This window comes from Molothrus aeneus, chromosome 3, assembly GCF_037042795.1.
Source record: "Molothrus aeneus isolate 106 chromosome 3, BPBGC_Maene_1.0, whole genome shotgun sequence".
Classification (NCBI taxonomy): Eukaryota; Metazoa; Chordata; class Aves; order Passeriformes; family Icteridae; genus Molothrus; species Molothrus aeneus.
Window position 1 is genome coordinate 21659968 of NC_089648.1, and position 23195 is coordinate 21683162.

The following is a 23195-nucleotide window of genomic DNA, read 5'->3' on the forward strand; positions in this document are numbered from 1 at the left end:
CCCACATTTCTAAGTACCAGGTTCAGGAGTCAAAGCCGTAACTCATTTAAGGTCTACTGCTGATCTGTCATGTGGATAACTTCCCCAAGCAAAAAGTATCAGATAATGAAAAACTGGGGGGGCAGGGGAAGCAGTGATTTACAGAACTCAGTTAATGTGCAAAAATGAAGCTGGGCAATGAAACTTTCAAGAGGCTGCCATTGACCAGAATAAATCAGTGGCAGACAGAAGACTGAAGAAACATCTTTTTATATCACACTAATCAGAAGTGACAAGAAAAAGAAATCTGCTTTGGAAAGGAAGCCTGGGATGGGTCACCGTGAGCAGGCACAAGAGAAAGCCTACAGAGGCATCAGCCCAGCACTCTGCTGAGTGTGCATGCAAGGGCAAGCTCAGGAAAGCCCAACAGCACAAACTTCACAGTTTGCTCCAAAGACCCCTAAATCTCCACAGACCCCACGGAGCTGCACCCAGTTATGAGCTTGTTCTGTTTCAGTGATGCCTTGGAGGGGGGAGGCCTGGGGTCTGTGGGATCATTACTGCTGGCAAAGAGCCATTTCAGTGAACTGCTGGGGATTTTTCTGCAGAAGAAAAATCACGTCCTTCCATGCTTGAAAATGGCATAAAGAAGAGACTACACAATTGTGTAACAATAACTAAGGGTAGAAATGAAAGTGGGATTGTGCATGACTAATGCTGAGGGTGGCAGAGAAGATAGCAGAAAAAAGGTAACAAAAAGGAAGAAAAGGGAGGAAGTACCTGCAGGATAGGCAGATAAGGACATAGCTGAGGACAGGGTATAAGGAAATGATCTGTGCAAAGGAAAAAGGAAAATGAAAATGAAAAGAGAAAAAGAAACAAAGATGAAATTAAAAGTCTAAAAAGCAGATATTTGGGCCAGAATAAAGAAGAAAATTGAACTGTGTGTCAACATCCATACACTGCACGCACCTTAGAGGTACAAGTAAGAGTTTCAGCCTAGATGCCTTTGCATAATTTGTACATAATTTGTACTGTTTTGTTGCATTTGTTAAGACAAAGCTAATCCTCTCTGTATTGTTCCCATTTGAAATTAGAAGCAACTTTTAAAAATGTTGAACAATGCACTAGAAGACAGATAAGCCTTTTATCTGCCATACTCAGCTGCAAGCCTCACCACACAACCACATTTCATTGTTCAAGCAGTTCAAGTAAATCTAAAAGCTAAACTCAAATCTCAGAAACCAAAAATCTATCACAGCACCAGAGACCATGAAAATATATGAGAAGCAAGTTGGAGCTTTTCCAATCTGCTCCAGACTGTTACACAGAGTGGTTCTGCAACAACAGTTTTTCACTTGTGATTCATTTTAAACAATAGATCTGAGCCTGTGTAAGAGTTACTTATCTAGTTCATGCTAGATGTTCCTGACAAAATGCATAAGGGAGAGTTAAAAAAAAAAAGTCCCTTTAAAAATGAAAAGATATGCTTTGGAAGTGAATCCTCTGCCTGCCTCTGCTTACAGCATCACAGAGCAACACAATCTGCCTGCAGTGGATTTCTCTCTGCTGAAACGAAAACCTTCCAATGCTAACCAACAAATCCTCTTTGAAGTAACCTCTTCATAAAGCACACTATGCAAGGACTTGTGAAGGTAGTCTAGGACTATAGACTATAATTTAGGTCAGAAGGGTCTCTTATCTTCCCTCAGTGCCATCACCACCAGTTTAGGTTGCTCTGGGCTTTGTCAGCAGAGCTCCACTATCTCCTCTGGCCAATCTGTTCTGAAACTTTTTCCCAGGAAATTTAATTGCATATTCCCTTTTTGCAACTTGTGACTTTTGCCTTTTGTCCTTATTATTATTGCAACCCTAAGATGAGACTCTGTTCCTGTCTTATCCACACCCTCCCCTTAGATAACTGAGAGAGCAGAAAGATCCCCTCAAGCCTGAAATTTTGCATGTGCACCTAAGATAGAGTTTCTGCTTTCAGAGTGTTACACCACGTTAACATTTTCAATTTTCTTGTCAAAAGCATTTTGCAATCAGCAGACCCTGGTGTCACCTGCTGCTTGTGCTGCACAAAGCTGCTTGGGGATGCAGCCCCAGCCCTGCCCTGCCATCTGTGTGCAGGGAGAGCAAGGACAGCGTGCCCAGGAGCCCCACAGCACACTCACTCAGGTATGGGCTTGGCTCAGAGAAGCTTAATTACATTAGCCCAAATAAGTCATTCAGCAAAACCCTTCCAGCAGACAGCCAAGAAACGCCCTTGAATACAAACTCATCCCTTCAGTACTGGTCCTGAATAGGAATTAAGGAGAATTAAAAATGCTTCAGATCTTACAAACACCAGTCTGAAATGGCAGTTGTCTAGATGGCTGGTGGGATTTTGTCACCGTCACAATTTCATGGTCATCCTCAACCTCAACATTCATACAAAGCTAATGTGATACAGTTCTGACTCATCATTACTTTTTTATATATTTGAAATCTCAATAGCTTCCAGCAGCAACTAATTGCTTATTAATTCCACCACAGAAGATGCTGTAAGGGATTTACAGTAATTAATAGAAGCTAATCTCCTTTCTGCCCTGAATTGTCACTCCTACACATGAACTAATGAAGCAGTGTGTGACCCCCAAGCTCCAGAACTGCAAATACAAAGCTGAATTCTGTGCTACCTTTTCCATGGTCCTCAAGAAAGGTACCGGCTTTGTGCACGACAGAAATACAAAATGCTTTCCCTTTTTAAAAAGAAGCCAAGAGAGGACAGTTGCATCCATCAATTCTTCATCCAACACCTTCCTGTCACCTTTCAATTTATTTCTGTCACTGGGAGGAAAGTGTGTAAATGCAGCTCACAATCATGAACCCTGGTGACTATTTATAACTGCAACACACTCCATTGCTAATCCTTTACAATACCTCTCCCAGATTTATTTACTTTCGCAATAAAGCTGAGATTCACAGAATTGGCTGCATTTGCTGGGCATTCTTTACTCTATACTGATAATGAGCAGACAGCTATACAGGGGAGAAAACCCCTCTAAGTCAGAAAGTCTGAATCAGCTCAACTTTATCTAGTTATGCAGACATTGTACTCATCATCCGTGAGGTCCCACATTTCTTAGGTGCAGTTATGATTAGCAGGACAGGGAGCAGTGGAAATGCAGCTCTCCTCTGTCTGCTTGATCCAGCCTGTGACTCAACAGGCACACCCAATGCTTCTCCACTGACACTCCAGAGTATCCAAGAGCTACATGACACACCTCCAGGATGCCAAATGAGTAGAGCCCCCTTCCAAATCACCAACCAATTTTTCCTAAATGATGAAAAAGTAGCTGCAGAGCAGTCAGGCTCATTTTAATGGAGAGCAGCTGTAAATGCTGGCATGTATAATTACTAAAGGAATGCCACAAATATTTAGATAACAAAAACTACAAACAACTTCTGTGATGACAAAGGTAAGAGTGATAAGTAGCCATGATTTAAAACAAACTAATTATGTCCAATAAATCTATTCTCTTTCTGGAAAAAGAACATAGGAAATTTGCTAAATCTAGTCATGAGCAAAACATACTGGGATGGAGTGCAGCTGCAGAAATGTCAAACTATCCTCACAAGGTTATACTTGACATTCTGGAGGAAATGCAAACAACAAAACTTGGAAAAAGAATTCTTAAATGTCCTTAGAGAACTATAATTAGTTGCAGGTCAAAACTATACCAAATAGCAGAATGGTGGGAAGAGCAACAGGAAAGTGAATTTTGCCTCTTAAACTTTGCCATTAACTGAAGGAAATAAATGACAGGCCCTCCAAAATTCAGATGCTGATACAGCATTCTGGAGCAATCTAACACAGTAATAATCACCTTGTTACGCAAAATTGTGTGGCTGATTCTTCTGTGCTGCTTGTTTTAAGTTATGGAATGAAATTCTTGTCCTTCAATGCAAGTTCTACTTCAGCTTCAATAAAGTTTCATCATTTGAATTGCCAGGGGAAAAAACCCAGATTTTGACAGGTTTTTAACACTGTTTCATCTGGGGGGAGGGGAACCAAAGTCCAAACCAACCTACTGTATTACCAAGGGCGTTGATTTCTGTAGCTACAGGGCTTCTTCATTGTTTCACCAAAAGTCAGAATGTTGTTTCACAAGTAAAATGTACTTGACCTCTGCCTAAGTGGCAGAAATATATTTCTAATGTGGAAATTTTCTAATTTCTAATGAAATATATTTCAAAATACATGGATTTTCAGAAATTGTAACTTGCCCACCCCTCACTCACACTGAACATTGTCAAGCTATTTTTCACTTGCTGAAGCATCCGGGCTATCTATGACACAACAGTTCTGTGTCTCCTTTGGTGTTACAGGGTAAAAACTCACTGTTGGGCTGAAAAGCTCTGTGCCATGTCTCCAGCAAGCTGCTTTCTCCTCCCTTTTCAAGGGAAAAATGCCATGCCATCAGATTAAAAGAAAGCACAGCTCAGTTGCCAATGAAGCAGTGCACATTTATGTTCTGGAGGCCAAAATGGAGAGGCTTTCTGCTCAGTAACACTGACCAGGAATATGCTATTCTGTACTAATTCTGGCACTTTAAATTGAAGATTCCTTAATTTGGAATTTTGCCACTACTTTTCTACACAGATGAGCTGTAATAATCACTGAAATTAGAAGCATTGCAACAGAATGATTATTTTAAGAAACAGAAATTTGGTAGCATGACAAATTAAGAGATAAATCCAGAAAAGTAATCACTGTCATAAAGGAAAAAGATGAAATCCTGGAATAAGTCCATAACATTTCAGATAAGTTATCAGGAAACAGCAAGGTGCCCTGTGAACTCACCTTTGGCCACCACTCCCCATGAGACACAGAGGGCACTGCTAAGGCAGGAGGTTACAGCCACCAGAATTGAACCAAACACAAAACCTACAAAATTTAAAAAGCAGCTCCAGCACATCAGATTCAAGCAAAATTATGTGTAAGAAGGTTTCCCCAGGGTATCTCATAAAACACTTTCAGCTTTTTAACACTCCTTTCCTCTGTTTGAAAACTTGAGCATTAAGAAATTTTTCAGACAATATTCAAGGGAAACTTCTACCTGACTCAAGCACACAGGTAATTTCAGACACCTGATCAACCCTGAAAAGCTGCTGTGTATACATTAGTGTGTGGTAGCTACCTCATGAGTTTTCCCTCATTTTATGATAACTAGAAGGAAAAATGGCAGAGTCATTTCAGTTTAAGGTTTTGTGCATATGCATCTATTTGGATCATGGTTACATCAGTGCTAATATTCAGTGCCTATAATGTTCCTTTTCCTAAACAAAACTGTAGATGATAATGGTCTAATGAAACAGTATGTTTTCAGTTCCTTTCAATTAAGCAAAGCAGAAATGACCATGTGAGCACTCCTACTCCAGCTCAGTACAACTGATGCCAGCAATGGCATAACCAAACCTGTTCCCAAACAGTTCAGCATAAACCAAAATGTTCAATCAGCCTCTCTTTACAAAAGCTCTGGGACTGTCACAGGAGCTTTTTCAAAACCAAGCACTGGACTACTCTCATCAAGTAAATCTGCTTTATCTCTTCACCTGGAATTAGCCTACAGTAAAATGATATCAGGCAAGCAGTCCCCCCTCCTCCATTAGTCAGTGGGAAGACAGTTGTATTCAAACCAATTCTGCATGGGTAGATATTTCAATCAAAAACATGGAAACTTTGAAATCACCCCATTGCAACTGGGGCCATATCACATCACAGGGTTTTTTTAATGAAATATTAACAGTACATTCTGCAGCACCCCTGAACATGTGGGCATACTAGTTTGAAGATTTCACATTGGTGCTGTTTGCTTCAATGAAACAATCTGGAAATATGGTGAGGAATGAGATTTATAATTTCAGGTGCTATAAAATTCTCAGCTTCTTCAAGCAGCCATCAAAGGATTAATGAAGTCCTGTAATTTCTTACATGGTGGGGAAACTTACTCACTTCTCAACAGAAACAGGGTGAATGATGAAAGTAATACAAAGCACTAATGCCATCTTCAACAGATACTGTACCAATCCAGTGCTCAACAGAGTTAAAAATCTGAGTAAGCTATTTGTGCTTCACACAAAAACCCTCCCTGTAATATCTATAGATATTTGGTATCACCTCTGAGAATGAAATTCATTATACTGAAATCTCCTTTTGTGCTTCTTAAATCCCTTTACTGATTTACTTCCTCCTGAATACATTATCTAAAACATAATGCCAGTAGTGCCAAATAGGTAATTTCATTATTCATTTGTATGCTACTCAGCCTCTTCAGGCAGTTTTCTCTTTAATGTCCTCAAACTATTCTGATTCTTTTGTATCAAGGAGATATTTAGGGTGATATTGGGACTAGGAGGGGTGACCCATAAAAGTAATGATATCCTAAACAGATCTGTGGCAGCTACTGCAGAGCAATATTCCTGTCAGTCTGCCAGTCAGCCAAGAGTGATGGACCACACATCCTCTAGCCAGAGTGAATCCTGATGCCTTTTAACAACCACAAGGAAAATCCAAAACCGTCAAAAGGGGCAATCCGTTAAAGAATTTAAAAAAATAAAAGTAGTCATAAAGTAGTCAAGCCTTTAATTCTTCTCTGGGAATGACTTAGGAAAAGGATTTCAAAGGATTAGAATATGACCCAAAGACAAAATAAGGACAATTTGCCTCTTTCATGCTTTGCAAGTAGAGTGCCTGCTAAACACAAAGCTCCACTAATGTCTTGTGGTATTTCAGTAAAATGTAGGTGTTGATGAAGTCAAACTCATGTATGTTTTTCTTGAGTCAGCTCTGCCAATAATAATGAAAATAAAGTCTCAACCCACTAGTTGGCTTATTTGTTCAGGGAAATAGGGAAAGAACATGCAGGGAAGAACATTGTTAAGGACATTACCTATTTGTAAAAATCTGAAATGACTGAATATGGCTTAGATTTTATTCCAGATGACACTATTTGTAGGCAAGGACTTTTTCATTTCTAAGTGTTTTGATTTTTTTTTAAAGGAAAATTAAAGAGAAATGCATCTAAAAGGTGTTATACTTTCTGATGTTCCTCTTGAAAATGGAAGATTAGCAGAGAAAAAGTCATTCTGCACATGATAAATGAGTATTTTTTGATTTAGCAATCAAGAAAAAGAACAAATGATCAGAGGTGGCACAGCCAGAGTAAGTGGACTTTACATCTTTCCTAGGCCTTGGCTGGACTTCATTAAATTACAGTAGAATCTATTACATTCTGCAATCTTCAGCCTGCTGAAAACTGTTGTAATTTGTTCCAAATTTCTGCAGAAAATGAAAAAGATTTACAGCTGTTCTAACCTCTATCACCAAGGAAAAAGTTGTCTTCATTACTGGAGAGTCCAAAAAGCTCCTGTCCATCTTGTCTCCTGTCCATTCAAGTTCTTTTAAGAGAAACAACCTGGACAAAAAAACCTCTGTTTCCAGCATGTGAGCTTTGATTGCTAAGTCCCTCTAACAAAAAACCCCAAGAAAAAGCCAGTAATTCCACAGCTTGTGTGAGCTGCCCTCCAGTGCCAAGACCAGGCACCTTGCTGGGGGTATCCTCAGCAGCTGTGTCAGTGCCAGCCACACAAGCTAATTAATGCAGGCACAGGCAGATGTGAAGCTGAACTCTGCTTTTACAAACTAAAAATGTTGGTCTGCATTACATTTTTAAGTAGGTATAACGAATTCATTCAACACAATGTGCTCTTGCAGCCAGGTGCTAATCCCACTGGTATCCTGCACTGCATGAAATGCCATCCATGTTCCTTGTGCTACTTTGCAATGGGACTTTGTGCTCCACAAACCAGCCCAGTAAAAGGAACTGGACAACAGCTTTTCTCCAAGCAAAGAGTGAGAGCCTTTGCAAAAGCCATGGAGGAAATCTGCAAAGATGGAGCAATGGTTCAATGCAGGTCTCTCTTCAAGGTTTAATTTGCATAAATTTGCATTGTGGAGAAATTGTCTGGATCTGCCTTGCTTCCATTTCTCTTTTTTTGGTCCTCCCTCACAGTCATTGCCTTCTTTTAACCTCCATTGGAGCTTAAGAAGGAGCTGAGAATACAGCTCCATTTCTTCAGAACAGCAGTCAAAAGAATACTAATTAGTGTTTGTCTTTTGTTGTTCTCACACTTTAGTTGTACTTAAGCCAAAATATCTGAGACTTTTGTCAACAGCAGAAGAGTGCAGAGACCCAACACATATTTGTAAGATAAAGAAATAATGATTTCTTTCTCAGTTCCACAAGAGAAAATTAAATCCTGCTGTTTCTGGGAGGTGTAACATTATGCACCACCAAGTACTGCCCAGCATTTATGTCCTGCCCTGTGCATGAGGACATTCACTGCAGTCACTGTCAGCAACACATTCACTTATCTCATTTGCAATGGCTCTCACTGTAACAAAAGCTTTTGCTGTCCTGAGCTCTCCAGACCTGGTCCATTCCCTATGCATTTCTGCCTTGAACATCTGGTTCTGGAAGCTACCATGATAGCTGGGACCACAAAAATATTGATTTTTAAGTGTGACAATGTACTAAAACTTGGTCTGACCCAATGGTGAAAGAATATTTGCACTTTTAAAAAGACTAGTGAGTACCTTTAGCAACAGCTTGCTTGTAAAACTTGAATGAGTCCCAGCTAACTAACAAATACTGCTTTCTGTGTTTCTCTGAATGTTCATCCAAGGAAAATGAGCACAGACCCTTCATGTTTAGCATGAAATTCCTCCTCTTGACTGGAAAGGTGAGGCACTATCAGTGTATCACATGGCTGGTCTGATGCAAAATATGAACTACACAGTTCAAACTATACCCATTAAGTCTTCATGGAAGGAGGATTTAATGAATAGGACCCAGGAGTGCTGATTTCTCCATCTACTTGTGTCACTAATTTAATATGCAACACTGGCCAAACCACATTGAGAAGATTGCATTAAACTGGTCACAATAGTGTTGACACACCTCAGTAAACACTTTGACTGAGGGCTTTAGGCATGTGGAGACTAAAAATGTACCAATACAGCAGTCTTCTCTCACAGAATTTTGAGTCAAATAATATTAAGAGGCCTTCTGGGGGCTACTGATGGTTTTCCATCAGAGGTCTAGTGATGGTTTTTACTCTGAGGGTCTTGGTGATCCTTGTTTTGGCTCTTTGTGCTGACTTACAGGGCACTTTCCTGTACTAGTCATGCAGATCTCCTGTTACATCTGATGAAATGGTAACACTCTGGGTAAGAAAAGGATGGAAAAGAGAATCTCATTCTGCTAGGATATATTTAGTAAGGGTTGGAATACAATACATTAGAGTGACCCTGTTTTTGCTACTCTAACTAATATACAAACCCCCATGTAAATTCCCCTCCTGACACATCCAGATGGGATGGACATTTTTCTGGACATTTTTCATAGCTTTTATGAAAGCTGCTGTGGTCTCAAGTGATCAAACTATTGACAATAGCAAGAGTTCAGTCTCCAAGCTTGTTCCACTCCTAGAGAAATCTGCAGACCCACCATGATATTGCTGAGGTTGTGTTAACAACAGCAACTTTCTCCAATCCCTTCTTCCCAGTTGTATAACAGAGGGACAGAAAAAACTACCAGGTGGTACAAACTGAAAGGTGCTTCTGACCTGGAAAAATATAAACTGAAGCTAAGGTGAAAAGTCTGTATGCACTATTAGGAGCTCTCTAGAGTTTTTCAGCATTTCATTTTCCACATTGGTACAGGTTGACAGTTCTTAAAACATTTAAACCTGCCATTTGGCCAGAAATGTGCAAATTGTCACCTGTCTCAATGCTGGGTGAAGAATAAGATATCCACAAGTCGGACTTCAGATGTGATGAACAGTGCCCCTGTCTTAAAGATTATGTTGTTGCAAATATAGGATTTAATTTTCTTTTTGCTGCAGTAAAAAAGTACCTGAAGCAGTGTTTATACACAGCAGTGAAAGGATATATATACATATATATATGTAAATACATACATACATATATATATACATATACATTTATATATATACACATATAAATACATATACATATATATATTTATGTGTGTATGTATATATGTATAACATTCTAAGCTGTGTGCAACAGACATGCTAGAAAAAGGATCACTGTTCTAACCATTTTAAAACAAAGATTATAGGTAATAGCAACTGGGACAACATTAAGGTTCTCTGATAAGCTGATTTTCAAGTATTTACATGCAAACTACTTGTTAAATAGAAGATACTTTCACTATAAATAATAGACATAGGGATTGGCAGAGCATTATAGTCAGAAGATTCAAGTTTAAAACATTTTCAATTATTTGCAAACTATTCTTCACTGCAGGATACATATTAACCTGCAGATAATGAAATAGTATATGTACAGTTTTCTTTCAATGTTAAGGACTACTAAAGATGATGGTTTTCCTTCTGAACAATGGAACTACTTCAGTAACAACTTGCTACTATTTTTCAAGAGCAAAGAAACCCTCTTCAACAACAACACTCCACACAAGTACAAGGATTTGAGATTGTGTTCAATCTAGATGCAAGATGAATCTTTATTCAGACATAAAAGTCCCACCACTGGGAGAGTTTTTATGGATACTTTAGTATAATACAGAAGTCACTCTTCTCCAAGGATTGTTTTAAAGCCTAAGTCAGAATTTGCAGATGGATTATTATATATGATTGAGGACTTAGCTGTGGGTCTAATAAAAAACCACATGAAAGAGGGCAGAAAGGATAAAAATCAATAGTCCAATGTTCTTACATGGCTGGGAGGATGGATGCTAACAACACAAAAAACTTATAATGTTATTTACCAGTTTTTGATGCAAGCTGCAAAAACAAGGAAGTAACTTTAAAAGAAAAATCAATTATGAATCAGTTATTAACAACAGAGCATTTTTTCTGCCTAAGATGCCTAAACACAGGCTGCTGGTCTGTAGCTTCAAGTGACTCACACCATTTATTGCATGCCCTCAGAATGGGCAGGAATACATGAGTTTGGCAGCTTGACAGAGATTTGTGGAAAATCTCTGTCAGGTATCTCAACAACTGTCAGAAATAAAATGGATCTTGTTAAAGCATGGATAGCCAAGGCATTTGTAACAGGCTTTTAAGCTAAGCTACCAACAGTGAAAATTCAACACCTACAAACACAGCCACAAGCCACCAGGTCACTACTGGGCTTCAGTACATGCTCACCTTAGATCAGGAAATTTAGAAGCAATAAATGAGAAATGAAAAAGATAAAATGGAAGACAGTGTATTAAATAAAAAACTACCCTAGTATTTGAAATCCGTTACTTTCTTGGAGGAAACATTCTTGAGGAATTTCTCTGCTCTGAAGATTATCATTATTTCACTACAGAATGAACTGCAAGCATCAGATGTAATTTGTAACAATAACTGGGAATGCTTATGATGATCTCTGACTGGCTTTAAGGCATTAATATTTCTTGCATTTATTTAGCCTAATATCTCAGGTACATTCTGTTACTCAAAGATGGGTGCACATGCACTAACAGAAAATTGTAATATTTCTAGGATTATTAAATCAATTCTGGGAACTGTCCCATTTAGTATTCTAATTCTATCAGATCTCACAGAGCTTAGGTAGAGCCAAACCATGCACTTCATGTATCCAAATGGTCATTACAAGTCACCCCCACGACAGCACTGGAGAGCATTGTACCCCAGGGGTGCAGCCTCTGCAGGAGACAGAAGCAAGGTTTCAGGAGACAACAGATATTTCTCCATTTTCTCAGGGGAAGACAATGCCCAAAGAGATTAAAAACGTAGCAGAGCCACATGCTTCCCTGCTTATCCATCCTTTACAGGTACCACACTGAACAGTGAGATTATCAGGGACTGGTGCAGCACTGAGGGAAAAAATGCAGCTGTTTAGGGAGGAGACACACTTCTGCCTCATGCTGCTTCCCTGGGGACAGCAGAGCTGTGTGCTCCACCATATGGTGCTGCTTCTCATTGGGTTTGATAATGCCCACTTAGAGTTTGCTGCATTCCAAGTTCAGCATGAATTCAAATCCCAGCTCTGCAGAGTTTCAGGTCTTTGTTGGCTGATGCAAAGTGCCTTAAGAAAACATGTCCCAGCATGCAATTTAGTAGTAAATGGAATGACATGAGATAGAAGTCATTTTACAGAACTGCCAGCACTTAGAAGGGTGTAAGTCTATAAATTTTATTGAACACCAATACAAGGCTTTGCTCTCTCCCTCTTAAAAAAGCCCAAACAAACACTAAACAAACCCTCTCCCAAAACCCAACAGTCAAGACAAGGCTGAAACAACTCATTTTTTTCTGGGTTCTTGTACTTTTAGCTCCTCTTTTCTTTAAAGCAGCAGCTATTTAAAGATGGCTGAAATAAATTCATTCAGAGATTAAAAAGAAAAGATGCTAAAATAGTCTGAGACAACAATTTTTGCTTGTTTACCTAGAATGAAATTACAAGCAAAACAGCATTAGTGTAAAAATGCAGCAGAACTGTGCTATAGCGTAGTAAAAATCCTCTCAGACTTCCTCAGTAAGAAAAATAAAAGCTCTTAACTGCTTTTCATGCTTGTGCACAGGGAACACTTGTTTTAGGAAAAGATGAGCCCCTTTTGTGGCCCATGCATCTTTACAAGAGGATTGTTCTCACCTCTGACTTCACTGGTAGAGGTGCAAGAACCAGAATGAAACCTGCTAGAATCCTACATCTCAAGCTGATATGCAGGGCTGGCATTTGGGGCAAAAACAAAAAGGTGTCTTTTTTTTTTGCTATAACTTGAGAAAATTTGATCTAGCAGGCTCCAAGTGGCAGTAATTGTGGAATACCACAATGCTGTTTTAACACTATTTTCAGGAAATAAACAACTTAGAAAGTTGTCATGAAAGTCTCAATGATTGCAAAGCTAAATACAGCTGGTGTTCCAGTTCCTGCTGTGAGAAGGTTACTTTCTGTGTGTGGGGACTGTTTTCTCAAAAAGCATTTGTTAAAAAAACGTGCGAGTCAGGACTAGCTCAAATCTGAGGACAAATGAAAGGGGCTGACAGACAAAAGAAACAGGATTCAATGACAAGATAGGAGTAGACCTACAAGACTCCTGGAAATTTCTGAGTACAGGAAAAGAAAGAGATTACATCATTCCTCAGAAAACTTTTCTTGATTGTTGCACATCTTAGCAGAAATAATGTATCTTAAATCAGACACATCCATGCCACCATAACCATGAGTTCATTTATGTATAAATTTCCCAATAAGCACAGGAACCACAGCACTTAAAGTATTCTATACCCAGCTATGTTACTTTGGGCCACTGTGAGGCCTTGATATGTATGGCAAATATACAGGAGAAATGAGAAGGCAAAGCTGAATTACCCTCTGATGAGCAGTCATGAGGTCATGGCAATTTTAAGCTTTTTGACAGAAAAATGAATTTTGTTCTTTTTATGTAAATGCTATGTTTAAGGCATAAATAATCCATGCATTCAAACTGCTTCAGCCTCTGAAAGACTATGCTAAACCAGCAGATGCTGACCTGCCACACCAGCAGGGCAAGTGTGTTTGGTGGCATCACTCATTCCAGCCTCCACACTAAGCATGCTGCTATCAGCAAGGTTACATCTGTAAGATGGACTTGGCCAACCTACTACAACAATTGCTCATCATACCATACTGTACTTCACTAGCAAGATCACAACAATTTGGAAAAGGTTGTATGAACCTTGCCAAAGTAATTGAAAATCTGGGGCATTTTGCCTGTGATCAGCAAAACTCACAAAGTAGCAAACTTGTATTTTAATGAAAGAGCTGCAAATTGACAAGAAGGCAGCACAATGCAGCAACTCCCCATTTTCTGTGTGCAGAGTAGTTTATTTAGTTCTGTAAGTCAGATGCAGCACAATGGACAACAGGGAACTCTATGTGCAGTCATAGTGTGCGCTGACCCACATTTTTTTTCACTTGTACATGCACTATGTAAAGGCTTTAATAAGATAAAAGCTTTAATAAGCCTTTAAGGCTTATTAAACAAATAAATAAAGGCTTTAATAAGGTATATGAAATATAGGTTATTTACGACTGATTCTGTCCTTGGAATCATATTGATCCCAGACGATATTTCTGCACATATTCTGGAACTTTCTAGACAGAAAGATCTTTCTGCATTGATTTGGTTGCAGGATCAAGTCCTAAGAATCTAAAGACAAATTAAAGACAAATGGTAAACTATTGAGATTAAACAGCAAGAGTTGAATTTAAACATAGCAATGCTCCAACAATTTTCACATAGAACAGTCTCAAACCAACATGATTCAACAGAAAATGGCAGAACACACTTTACTGTTTCAACTCTGAGGAAAATGCCCCCCAAAAATATGAGAATATTTACTTTTATACAGCTGTCATCCTTTTGGAGGTTCAGGAGGAAAAAAAAACCCAAATACTGGCTCCTTATTGCTGCAGACCAAAATTAATTTTTCTTGGTATTATGCCAGTTCACATCCCAATGAACTGCACCCACTAAGCAAGGTCACATAAGTGATTGTGAAAACAAGTTTCCTTTGTGCATGAAGAAGAATGAATCACTTAGAAAAATGTGACATCTTCAGTAATACTTCTGCCACTATGCAATATTGCTCTAAATTATGCAATTCATCAATATAATGTTCATAAATGTATTTCTGGAAAAAGACCCTAAGTAAGCTTCTGCATAACAGCAGCAAGTGGGATTTCTCACTGAAATTGAAAATCTGGAGGAACAATATTGGAACCCAGGGCACAGGGAATATTTCTCTGCCTGTCCTGAGAAGTCCTGATCCTCAGGGGAGCACTGCTTTTAACCTTCGTCCATGGAGGCTTTTCAAGACTTTGGGATGAATTGGAATCTATGAGTGTGTGAAATAGATAGTAGTGTTGTTTATTACAGGGTGAAAAACTTAGAGTTTTGGATTTTTAGTATGGAGGTAGATGGAAGACAAGATGGAAGATTTCAGGTGTTGTCTGATCTCGTTCTTGTTCTTCATCTACTCCCTTTTCTGCAGTGTTGGTACCACAGAGTGATTGGTTAAAAAGCGCCACAATGCAGATGTTGCGTGAGCAGACAAATAATTAGTTACTGGTAGAAAGGTAGAAACAAAATACATTCTAAGAGTTAATTGGGCAAAATAGTTTTAAAAGACTTTGAACCTGTGTGTCTTGTGACTTTTGGTGCCTTTCTCTTCATATACTAAGTCTGGTATGTAGACAGTGCACTGAATTGTTGATAAGAGAAAAATAAACAGCAACCTGAAGATCGAAAAAACCAAAAGTCCCATTTGTCTCTCAATCCTGGAACAGAACTTTTTTAGGGGTCTCCCCATCAGGGGAATCCTCAGGGGGAATTTCCACAGAACAAGAATGCTGTAAGACCATATGCCAGCTACTTACAACAGAATTTTCCATACTAAAACAAGGGCCATCTGAAACTCTGAATTGCCAATAAGCAGCCCTCCTTTTTCATCCAGCTGCAAAGAAATTTGAACAATGACTTTGCAAGAGATGCATAGAATAGACAGTGAAGTATCACACACTCACAGGGACGCCCCCCCACTGACAGGTTTTGTGGATTCCTTTGAGTTCTTTTGCTGCATGATTTCATTCCTCCTGCACCTTTAAGCCCCTTCACAGCTAGATAATTACATTATCATTCCAACCCATTTAAGAAGTTGTTACAAGCAATATGGCTCCTAAGACATTGTTGTATATTATCTGGCAAGACCTCAGAGCTCAAATGTCCAACTAAAGCCTGCTGGAAAACAAGTTCTAACTACTTTGCTCCTCAGCCTCTTCTTTCAGCCCTTAAAATGTGCTAAATGTATGACCTAACCTGACCAGCAGCACTCAGTTTCTGAAGGATGAACTTCTGAAGGCCTTATCCTGAGGCCTTCTACCTACACTGCCTGCACATGAGGCATACATTCAACAACTTATCTGATGGGAAGACATGATCCTGCATGAGCCAGACTCGAACATACGACAACCAGTACAGGAATCTCTCACCTTTTTTGGTTATTGACATCTCACACAGCAGTGGAGCTGCACAATAAGTAACTCATAATTTTTAAATTATTTAGATGTTGAATTCAGGCATCTCTACTACTAATATAGAAATGAGTTTTTATACAGCCACAACCTAATTTCGCTGTCTTCACAACCAAGGGCAAAACTTCTAAAGGTAACAATAGGTCAGGACAATGCCTTGAGAGACACTGGTACCATTGCAATTCTCAACTCATGTACAAAGTGATTTCCATAAAATGAAATAAATAGAAATTGTTAGAATAATTTTCAGTCCTGTGATAGATACAGTGTCATTACCAATCTGCATCATTTTATTTTAATATCATAAGATAATGGTCCACTATTTCTGCCAAAGTAAGCCAAAAAAAATCCACATTTTGGCATGTTACAACAGATGTGATACACCAAACTCTTTGTTTCACTCATACCTCTGAATCTTGTATGCCATGATTGTGGAAATTCCCACTTGCAAATCAGTGCCTAAGATGCCCTGTGAAACTACAATCCGAGATTGCTGGGCTGCACAGCTGGGGAGAAGTCCAAAGGCTTTCTGCCTCTGTAAAGCAGGTAAGGTGCTAATGAGAACATCTTTTCTTTTCCCTATGAATTAATCAATTATCTGAATTCTGATTAGCATAGGATCCGATTTTGCTTCAAAGCAAGCCAAAAAGGGAAAACTGGAAGCAAAATAAAGGCATCGCCATCTTCATTTAGTGAACAAATATTAGACACGGAGAAATAAATTTTAGTTTTGCCTTAAACATCTCTAATTGCTCATGAGCTGCCTAATGAAAACAGGGCTTGGAATGGGTCTGGAGGCAATTTAGAGATTACTCCCTCATCATGATGACATCAGTATTTTCTACATTGCTTGACAGATTTTTTTTCTACCTGGAGACCATCCCCTGAAGTTGGCAATCCAACAGTTTATCTAGGTAGTGTCATATAATTATAGAATATCCAGAGCTGGAACTGGAAGGGACCCATAAGGATTACCAAAGTGCAAGTACTTGCTACATTTTACAGGGTTTTTTCCCTTCTCCTGACCCATTGCTGATCAGAATATTTTTGTAAAATTTAATTTGCAGAAACCTTTATGTATTCATTTCTCCCCTCAATACTTTTCTCTCAAAACATAGCAATATAATTCATTCAGGACCATGGCTCTAGACTTCCAGTTGTGTTGTTGTATTTCCTTCTTCCTAATTGTCAGCTTACTGCTTTTTTAAACTGCAGTAACCAAAAGTGCACATATTTTAACTTTAGCCTTCAGAACATCATGTAGCAGAAGAGCATTTATGCATTTTGCACTGCTGTCAATGCATCTTTGCACAAGATCTATTTTTGCTGTAGGTGGTACGACACTGTTGATGCAGGAAGTTCCCAATCTGTTGGAGCAGTCAGACATCCTTCCCTGCAGGACTTCTGCCCAGCCTGCCGTTCTGTACCCCTGCAGTAAATCACTCCTAAGTGAGGGTGAAATTCACTCTTTGCTGGGTGTCTACTAAAGGACACCTTCTCAAAGGTTGGGTGTTCAATCTAATCTAAACTAGGCTGCACAAAATGCCCCTGAACATACTGAAAAGTGACAGTGCATCTCATCCCATGCTAAGACAGATGTACATGGGCTGAACTGCCCTCCAGAGAGGCACTCCTCACAATTTGGCAAGGTAAATTGGATAGCTAAAGTACTGGCTTACAGTTAAGTTAAATCACAGCTGTCCAATTTTCAGACAGCTGTTTAAAGTAAAATACACCTGAAATGCACTGTGTGCTCTCCTCTTTGATCTGGACTCTGTTCTGGTAAACCAGAAAAAGACCGGGAAGAATTTTAGACTTTTATCACCCAATACTCTTATGTCCCCTCCCAGCCTAATGCCTTTGTCCATGCTTGATAAAATATTTCAGTCTCTTAACCAAAAGCACTGCACAGTGCTGGTTGCAGGGGTGAGCCCTTCCAAAAAGAATCCTTCTTGTTGGAGCATCTCATTTTGAAGTGAAGCATTATTTAATTATGGAGAATACAGGATTAAAAATGGTTTGTTACAAAGAAGACATTTCTCCCACTTTCTTATTAGACATGTAACACTGTCCCTCATGAGAAAATTCTTGCTAAGAAAGATCAAAGTAAATGCTTGCTATAGGAACTTTTTTCTTTGCAAATAACAGGGCCAAATTACATTTTAGAAACAAGCACTGAGGCTTGTCTGAACAGAAAGAACAGAGAGAATTTTCAGAACAAAATTAAGAACAAATATTCATACACACAAGACACGCAGACCTCTGCTCTCATAATTTTGACACCAGTGATTTTAATGATGCACAAAATTATTTTTCAAGCCAGATAAATTTAATCTATTTTTCACAAAAGGAAACAAAATAAATACTAAAGAATACATGCTCAGATACTGACTCCCCTTGTTTGTGGTACAGGAACTGTGGAAAACACTGCCAAAGCACTTCAAAACGAGTATCAGTCAAATCAGAATCCCAGGAAACTTCATCTGAATCCTGTTCTTAAAATGCAATTCACAAACCTTTGATAACAAAGGTATCCCACTTGCATGGTTCTCCTTGAACTGACTGTGCTGGCTCTGAGGTTTAAGTGCTTTAATATCCATATCTTTTCTTCTCCGCTCTCCAAAAACTGTAGAGATTTTTCACAATACTCAGTCTTTACAAAAGAACAGAGTAGATCCCTCCCAGTAACCAAAGAGCAAACCTAGAAGTGCATTTCATACATCTTAAGCTTCAGTAAAACTTTCCTTTAAGAGCTTGTTGGTTTAAAGCTGCATCACTGTCACACACATGCTAGCAGGAAGCTGCTCCTCAGTGCTCTGTATTTCAGTATTATACAACAGAACTGCTAATTTCTGACTATGAAATGCTGGGCATTTAGGGCCTTACAATACTGATATTCTGAGGTTCATTTCCTTGCCAGACATGAAAATGCCACACACAACATCTTATGTTGCACCTAAACCTGCAGATCTGATTTCTGCCCTGAGATGCATTTTATCACTGGACTTTAGCCTATATGTTCTTGACTACATTTTAGTGATCTACAAATGCCAATTACATTTACAAACTGTGAAGCACACATCTGTTCTCCTGGTTTTTTCCTACCCATACATGTACAGATCTTTATAGACATAATTCTGTGGGATTTGAACAAAGGAAAGGAACTGACTACTCTTTGCAGCTGATAGTGCACAGATGGGAGGTTCTGTTTCCACATCTCTCTGTTCCTGACCTCAGAGGGATTTTATGTCACACTGGTGCTGCAGAGCCCTCTGCCACCTCAGTCAGCCAATCTCAAGTCCTGCTGGGGGGTTCCTGAGAATGCAGAAATGTCCTCCCAATGGAAATGTCTACTCTCTGGTTTTAGAGTGGTGCAAAACCCTGCTTAGGTTTCCTAAACCAAGGTCAATTTCAAAGAGATCAAAAAGCTTTTAAATAGAGAATATTATTTCTAATATTTTAACCTGAAATTCAGAGTATCCTATTTCTTCTTGACCCAAAGCTAACAATTACTGACTCAAAGCAACTAGATACATATTTAGCAGATCTCAGTAACCTACTGGACATTGTAACATTGCTTTGTCTACAGAGTGAAATGACTCACTTATCACAATACCAGATTTGGGTATTACACACAAAAGAGCTCTGGGGGTCCTTTGCCAGATTTCTAGACTATTTTTCACAAGTCAATGACAGAATATCAACATCTGTTCTAATCAAAGCTCTCCAGAATCATAATGTACAAAAGAAAATCTTAACTCTTGGGAACTTTATATTGCTTGCATCACACCAGAAATGAAGTACAAATATAAAAACCCACACAAATGCCCTTCTGCCTAAGAGAACACCCACTCACCACCATCACCCTTAGTTCTAACAAGTCAAGCATAACTCCACTGAATTTTTCCAAAGGTGAAGACAAAAGCTTGAGTTCAAGCCAAGTAGCTACATCATCTCATCTGTTCTTGGGCTGACAAAGGAATGATCAAAGGGTATACATATTTATAGTGTTTAGTTTAGTCTGTAAATACTGATGAATTGGATTCACCAGAACACTGCAGACTACCAACAAATTTATTTAACTTTAGCTTTTACCACTGCACACTCCAAATGTAGATTTTTGTTGTCTTTCTTACAGACCAGCACTTAAATTTAGTTGAAACTGAAGATCAAGTTTTGAATAGTCCTTCTGGATTTGACTGGTCTTCAATCATAGAATCATTGAATGACTTGAGCTGGACTGGACCTGAAAGACCACCCAGTTCCAGCCCCCTGCCATGGGCAGGGACTTCTCCCACTAGACCAGGTTACTCAGAGATCCATTCACCCTGACTTTGGACACTTCCAGGGATGGGGCATCCACAGCTTCTCTGGACAACCTGTTCCAGTGCCTCCCCACCTTTACAGGGAAGAATTTCTTCCTAGTATCTAATGTAAATTTACCCTCTTTCAGTTTGAAGCCATTCCCCCATGTCCTGTCACTACAGGTTCTTGTAAAAAGTCCCTCTCCATCATTCTTGTAGTCTCCCTTCAGGAACTGGAAGGCCACAATTAGGTCACCCTGAAGCCTTCTCTTCTCCAGGCTGAACAACCCCAGTTCTCTCAGCATTTCCTCACAGGAGAGGTGCTCCATCCCTCTAATCTGCTCCAACAGGTCCGTGTCCTTCCTGTGCTGGGGACCCCAGAGCTGGGCACAGCACTGCAGGAGGGGGTCTCACCAGAGGGGAGCAGAGAGGCAGAATCCCCTTCCTTGGCCTGCTGCCCAGGCTCCTTTTGATGCATCCCAAAACACATTTGGCTCTCTGGGCTGCCAGTGAACACTGCTGGGTCATGTCCAGCTTTTCATCCACCAGCACCCCCAAGTCTCTCACTGCAGAGCTGCTCTCGATCTGTTCATTCCCCACCCTGGAGTGACACCAGAGTTCACCCCATTTGCTCCACAGTAAGAAAACCACAATGGATCAGGTGTGTAGATGCAATAAAATTTTCATGGATGTTTCAGCTTGTACATGGGAGTTGTCAGAACAACAATGCAGTTAAACAATACACTCACAGGCATCTGAGTGATCAAATACTAGAGGCATGCAAAGCTCACAAAGCTGAATACTGAGATTTCTACTGGTGGAGTATGAGCTGCGCCAAGCAAAAGCTTTCGTGTTCTAAAAATAAAGTTAATTTGATTAAAACATCATGGAAACAAAGATGCAAATGACTAAACTAATTTCCCATTCCTGCCTTAGATGACTGGTACCTAATCTTAAGTAACTCTATGTATTCAAGTGCAGGAGGAATAGATCAAAGAACTATCCCCTCCAAGAAAAAAAACAAACCTAGAAACACAATCAATAATTGATTGATTCTGTTTTAATTAAATATTGTTATACTTCATACAACATTATCTGTCATCAGCTGCAAACCTCTGCACAACCACTAACCGTTCTAACAAGGAAGGCATGCTTTCTTGATACATATTCTCATATAATATACAGATTGCATTATGGAAATAATTTGTATGGAGCTGTAAGCCTGGGCTAGATAATGTCACTACTCCTTTTTTTTCTTTTAATAAAGAAGAAGAGATGTTCAAATTTACTTTCAAATTTTTCTCTCAGCTTATTTTTTACTATTAGCCAACCAACTGGAAGGAAACAATTTAACTATTTTTCAAAAAAAAGAAAACATGTATTTTATGCTTTAAAGAGCAAAATCTAGCACTCCCTCTTTCCTGCCCAGTATTAACAAAAAGCTTCACTATATTTCATGCTAAAAATGTTCCTTCCTTCAAGCTCTTTGAATGGTTTTTCTCCTTTAGTTCAGAAGATAAATTGCTCCACTCATATATAACTTACTCTTAAAGAGTTTCACTATTTTGGGATGCTTAAGTAGGATCTTGGAACTCCAGGGCTGATTTCTAAGCCATTGAAAGGAACAAGAGGAGAAAACACTGCAATAGACAGTGGTGGTCTTTTTAAGAGAACACTACTAGGCACAGAAGCCTATTAGTACTTCCCTCTGGAGGAAGAAATATTCCTCCACAAGATCTTCATTTGACTGGCAGCAGTAAGAACCTAAAAAGAAAACTGGTCCTACTTACACTGACCTCTGGCAAAACAATTAAAGCTCACTCTGTCTCCTGAGTCAGCTCAGAGCACATCCCATACTGCTTATTCAGCAGCAGCACAGGCTGACACTGTCACCCAAGTTCCCCTGTCCCCACACTTGTCCTCAATAGTCAGCAGGTCCCCAGCCTGAAATCACATTCACTACAAAAAAATAGCCATGAATGCTTGCTCAATTATGCTCTATTATGCAGATATTATCCACTAGCCATCCACAGAAGGTATGGAGATAGCTTTAGTATGCCCATCCTTACTGACGCGTGTGAAATGCAGAGTGGGGAGATAATTCAACTTGGTAGCTTGTCACGGATTTATTACTTGATCTTCAGTGATTTCTCTTGTCAGGGAAGCCTGACAGCCCTCCTTCTAGACTTGAATGGGAGAAAAGCAATGTTTCTTTGTAGTCATGCAGCCTGCAGAGTTATTTGAATTTTCTCAGATTTTTTGATAGTTTTGACCAGAAAAAAATTAATTCCCAGTTAGTGCAGTGAGAGAAAAACCTGGCTCAGCCCACCCAAGGTAACATTTGGAACATTCTGTTATCTAGAAAGCACATAAAAATAAACTTGCCTTCCATAAAGATCCTGTTCCAGTAGATTTTTCCAACTTGATTTCCTCCAAGAAATATTAGATTTGATAAAATCAGCATTGAAGTGCTAACAGATGCTAGGACAGCATGAAGTCGACGACGAAATCTTGGCGAGAAGAAACGTTCCTGAGGGGCAAAACAAAAGGTGCCCATGAAGTTAACAATCCCTGCAAATTTTCAAGCAGCATTAGAAAAAGACATTGCCATTACAACAAACAACTTTCATACAGAAGTTCAAATCTTTATGGGACAGATCCCAAAGATTTTAAAATATCTAACAGAACCTCTCACCAATGCCATTCAAGTTGGAATAAGGCTTCCTGACTAAAAGCAGTCCTGAATCATAGTTATGGCTGGAAATGACCTCTGGAGGTTACTGAGA

General features: G+C 39.3%; 1 protein-coding gene across 3 annotated transcripts in view; it reads right to left on the reverse strand.

Annotated features, from left to right (window-relative positions):
* Positions 1 to 23195, reverse strand: part of HHAT (hedgehog acyltransferase) — a 192205-nt gene that overhangs the window by 35258 nt on the left and 133752 nt on the right. For all 3 annotated transcript variants that reach the window (XM_066546472.1, XM_066546470.1, XM_066546473.1), the window contains one exon: positions 22795 to 22939. In XM_066546472.1, the coding sequence (XP_066402569.1) occupies positions 22795 to 22939 (145 nt within the window). The remainder of the gene's footprint in view (positions 1 to 22794; positions 22940 to 23195) is intronic.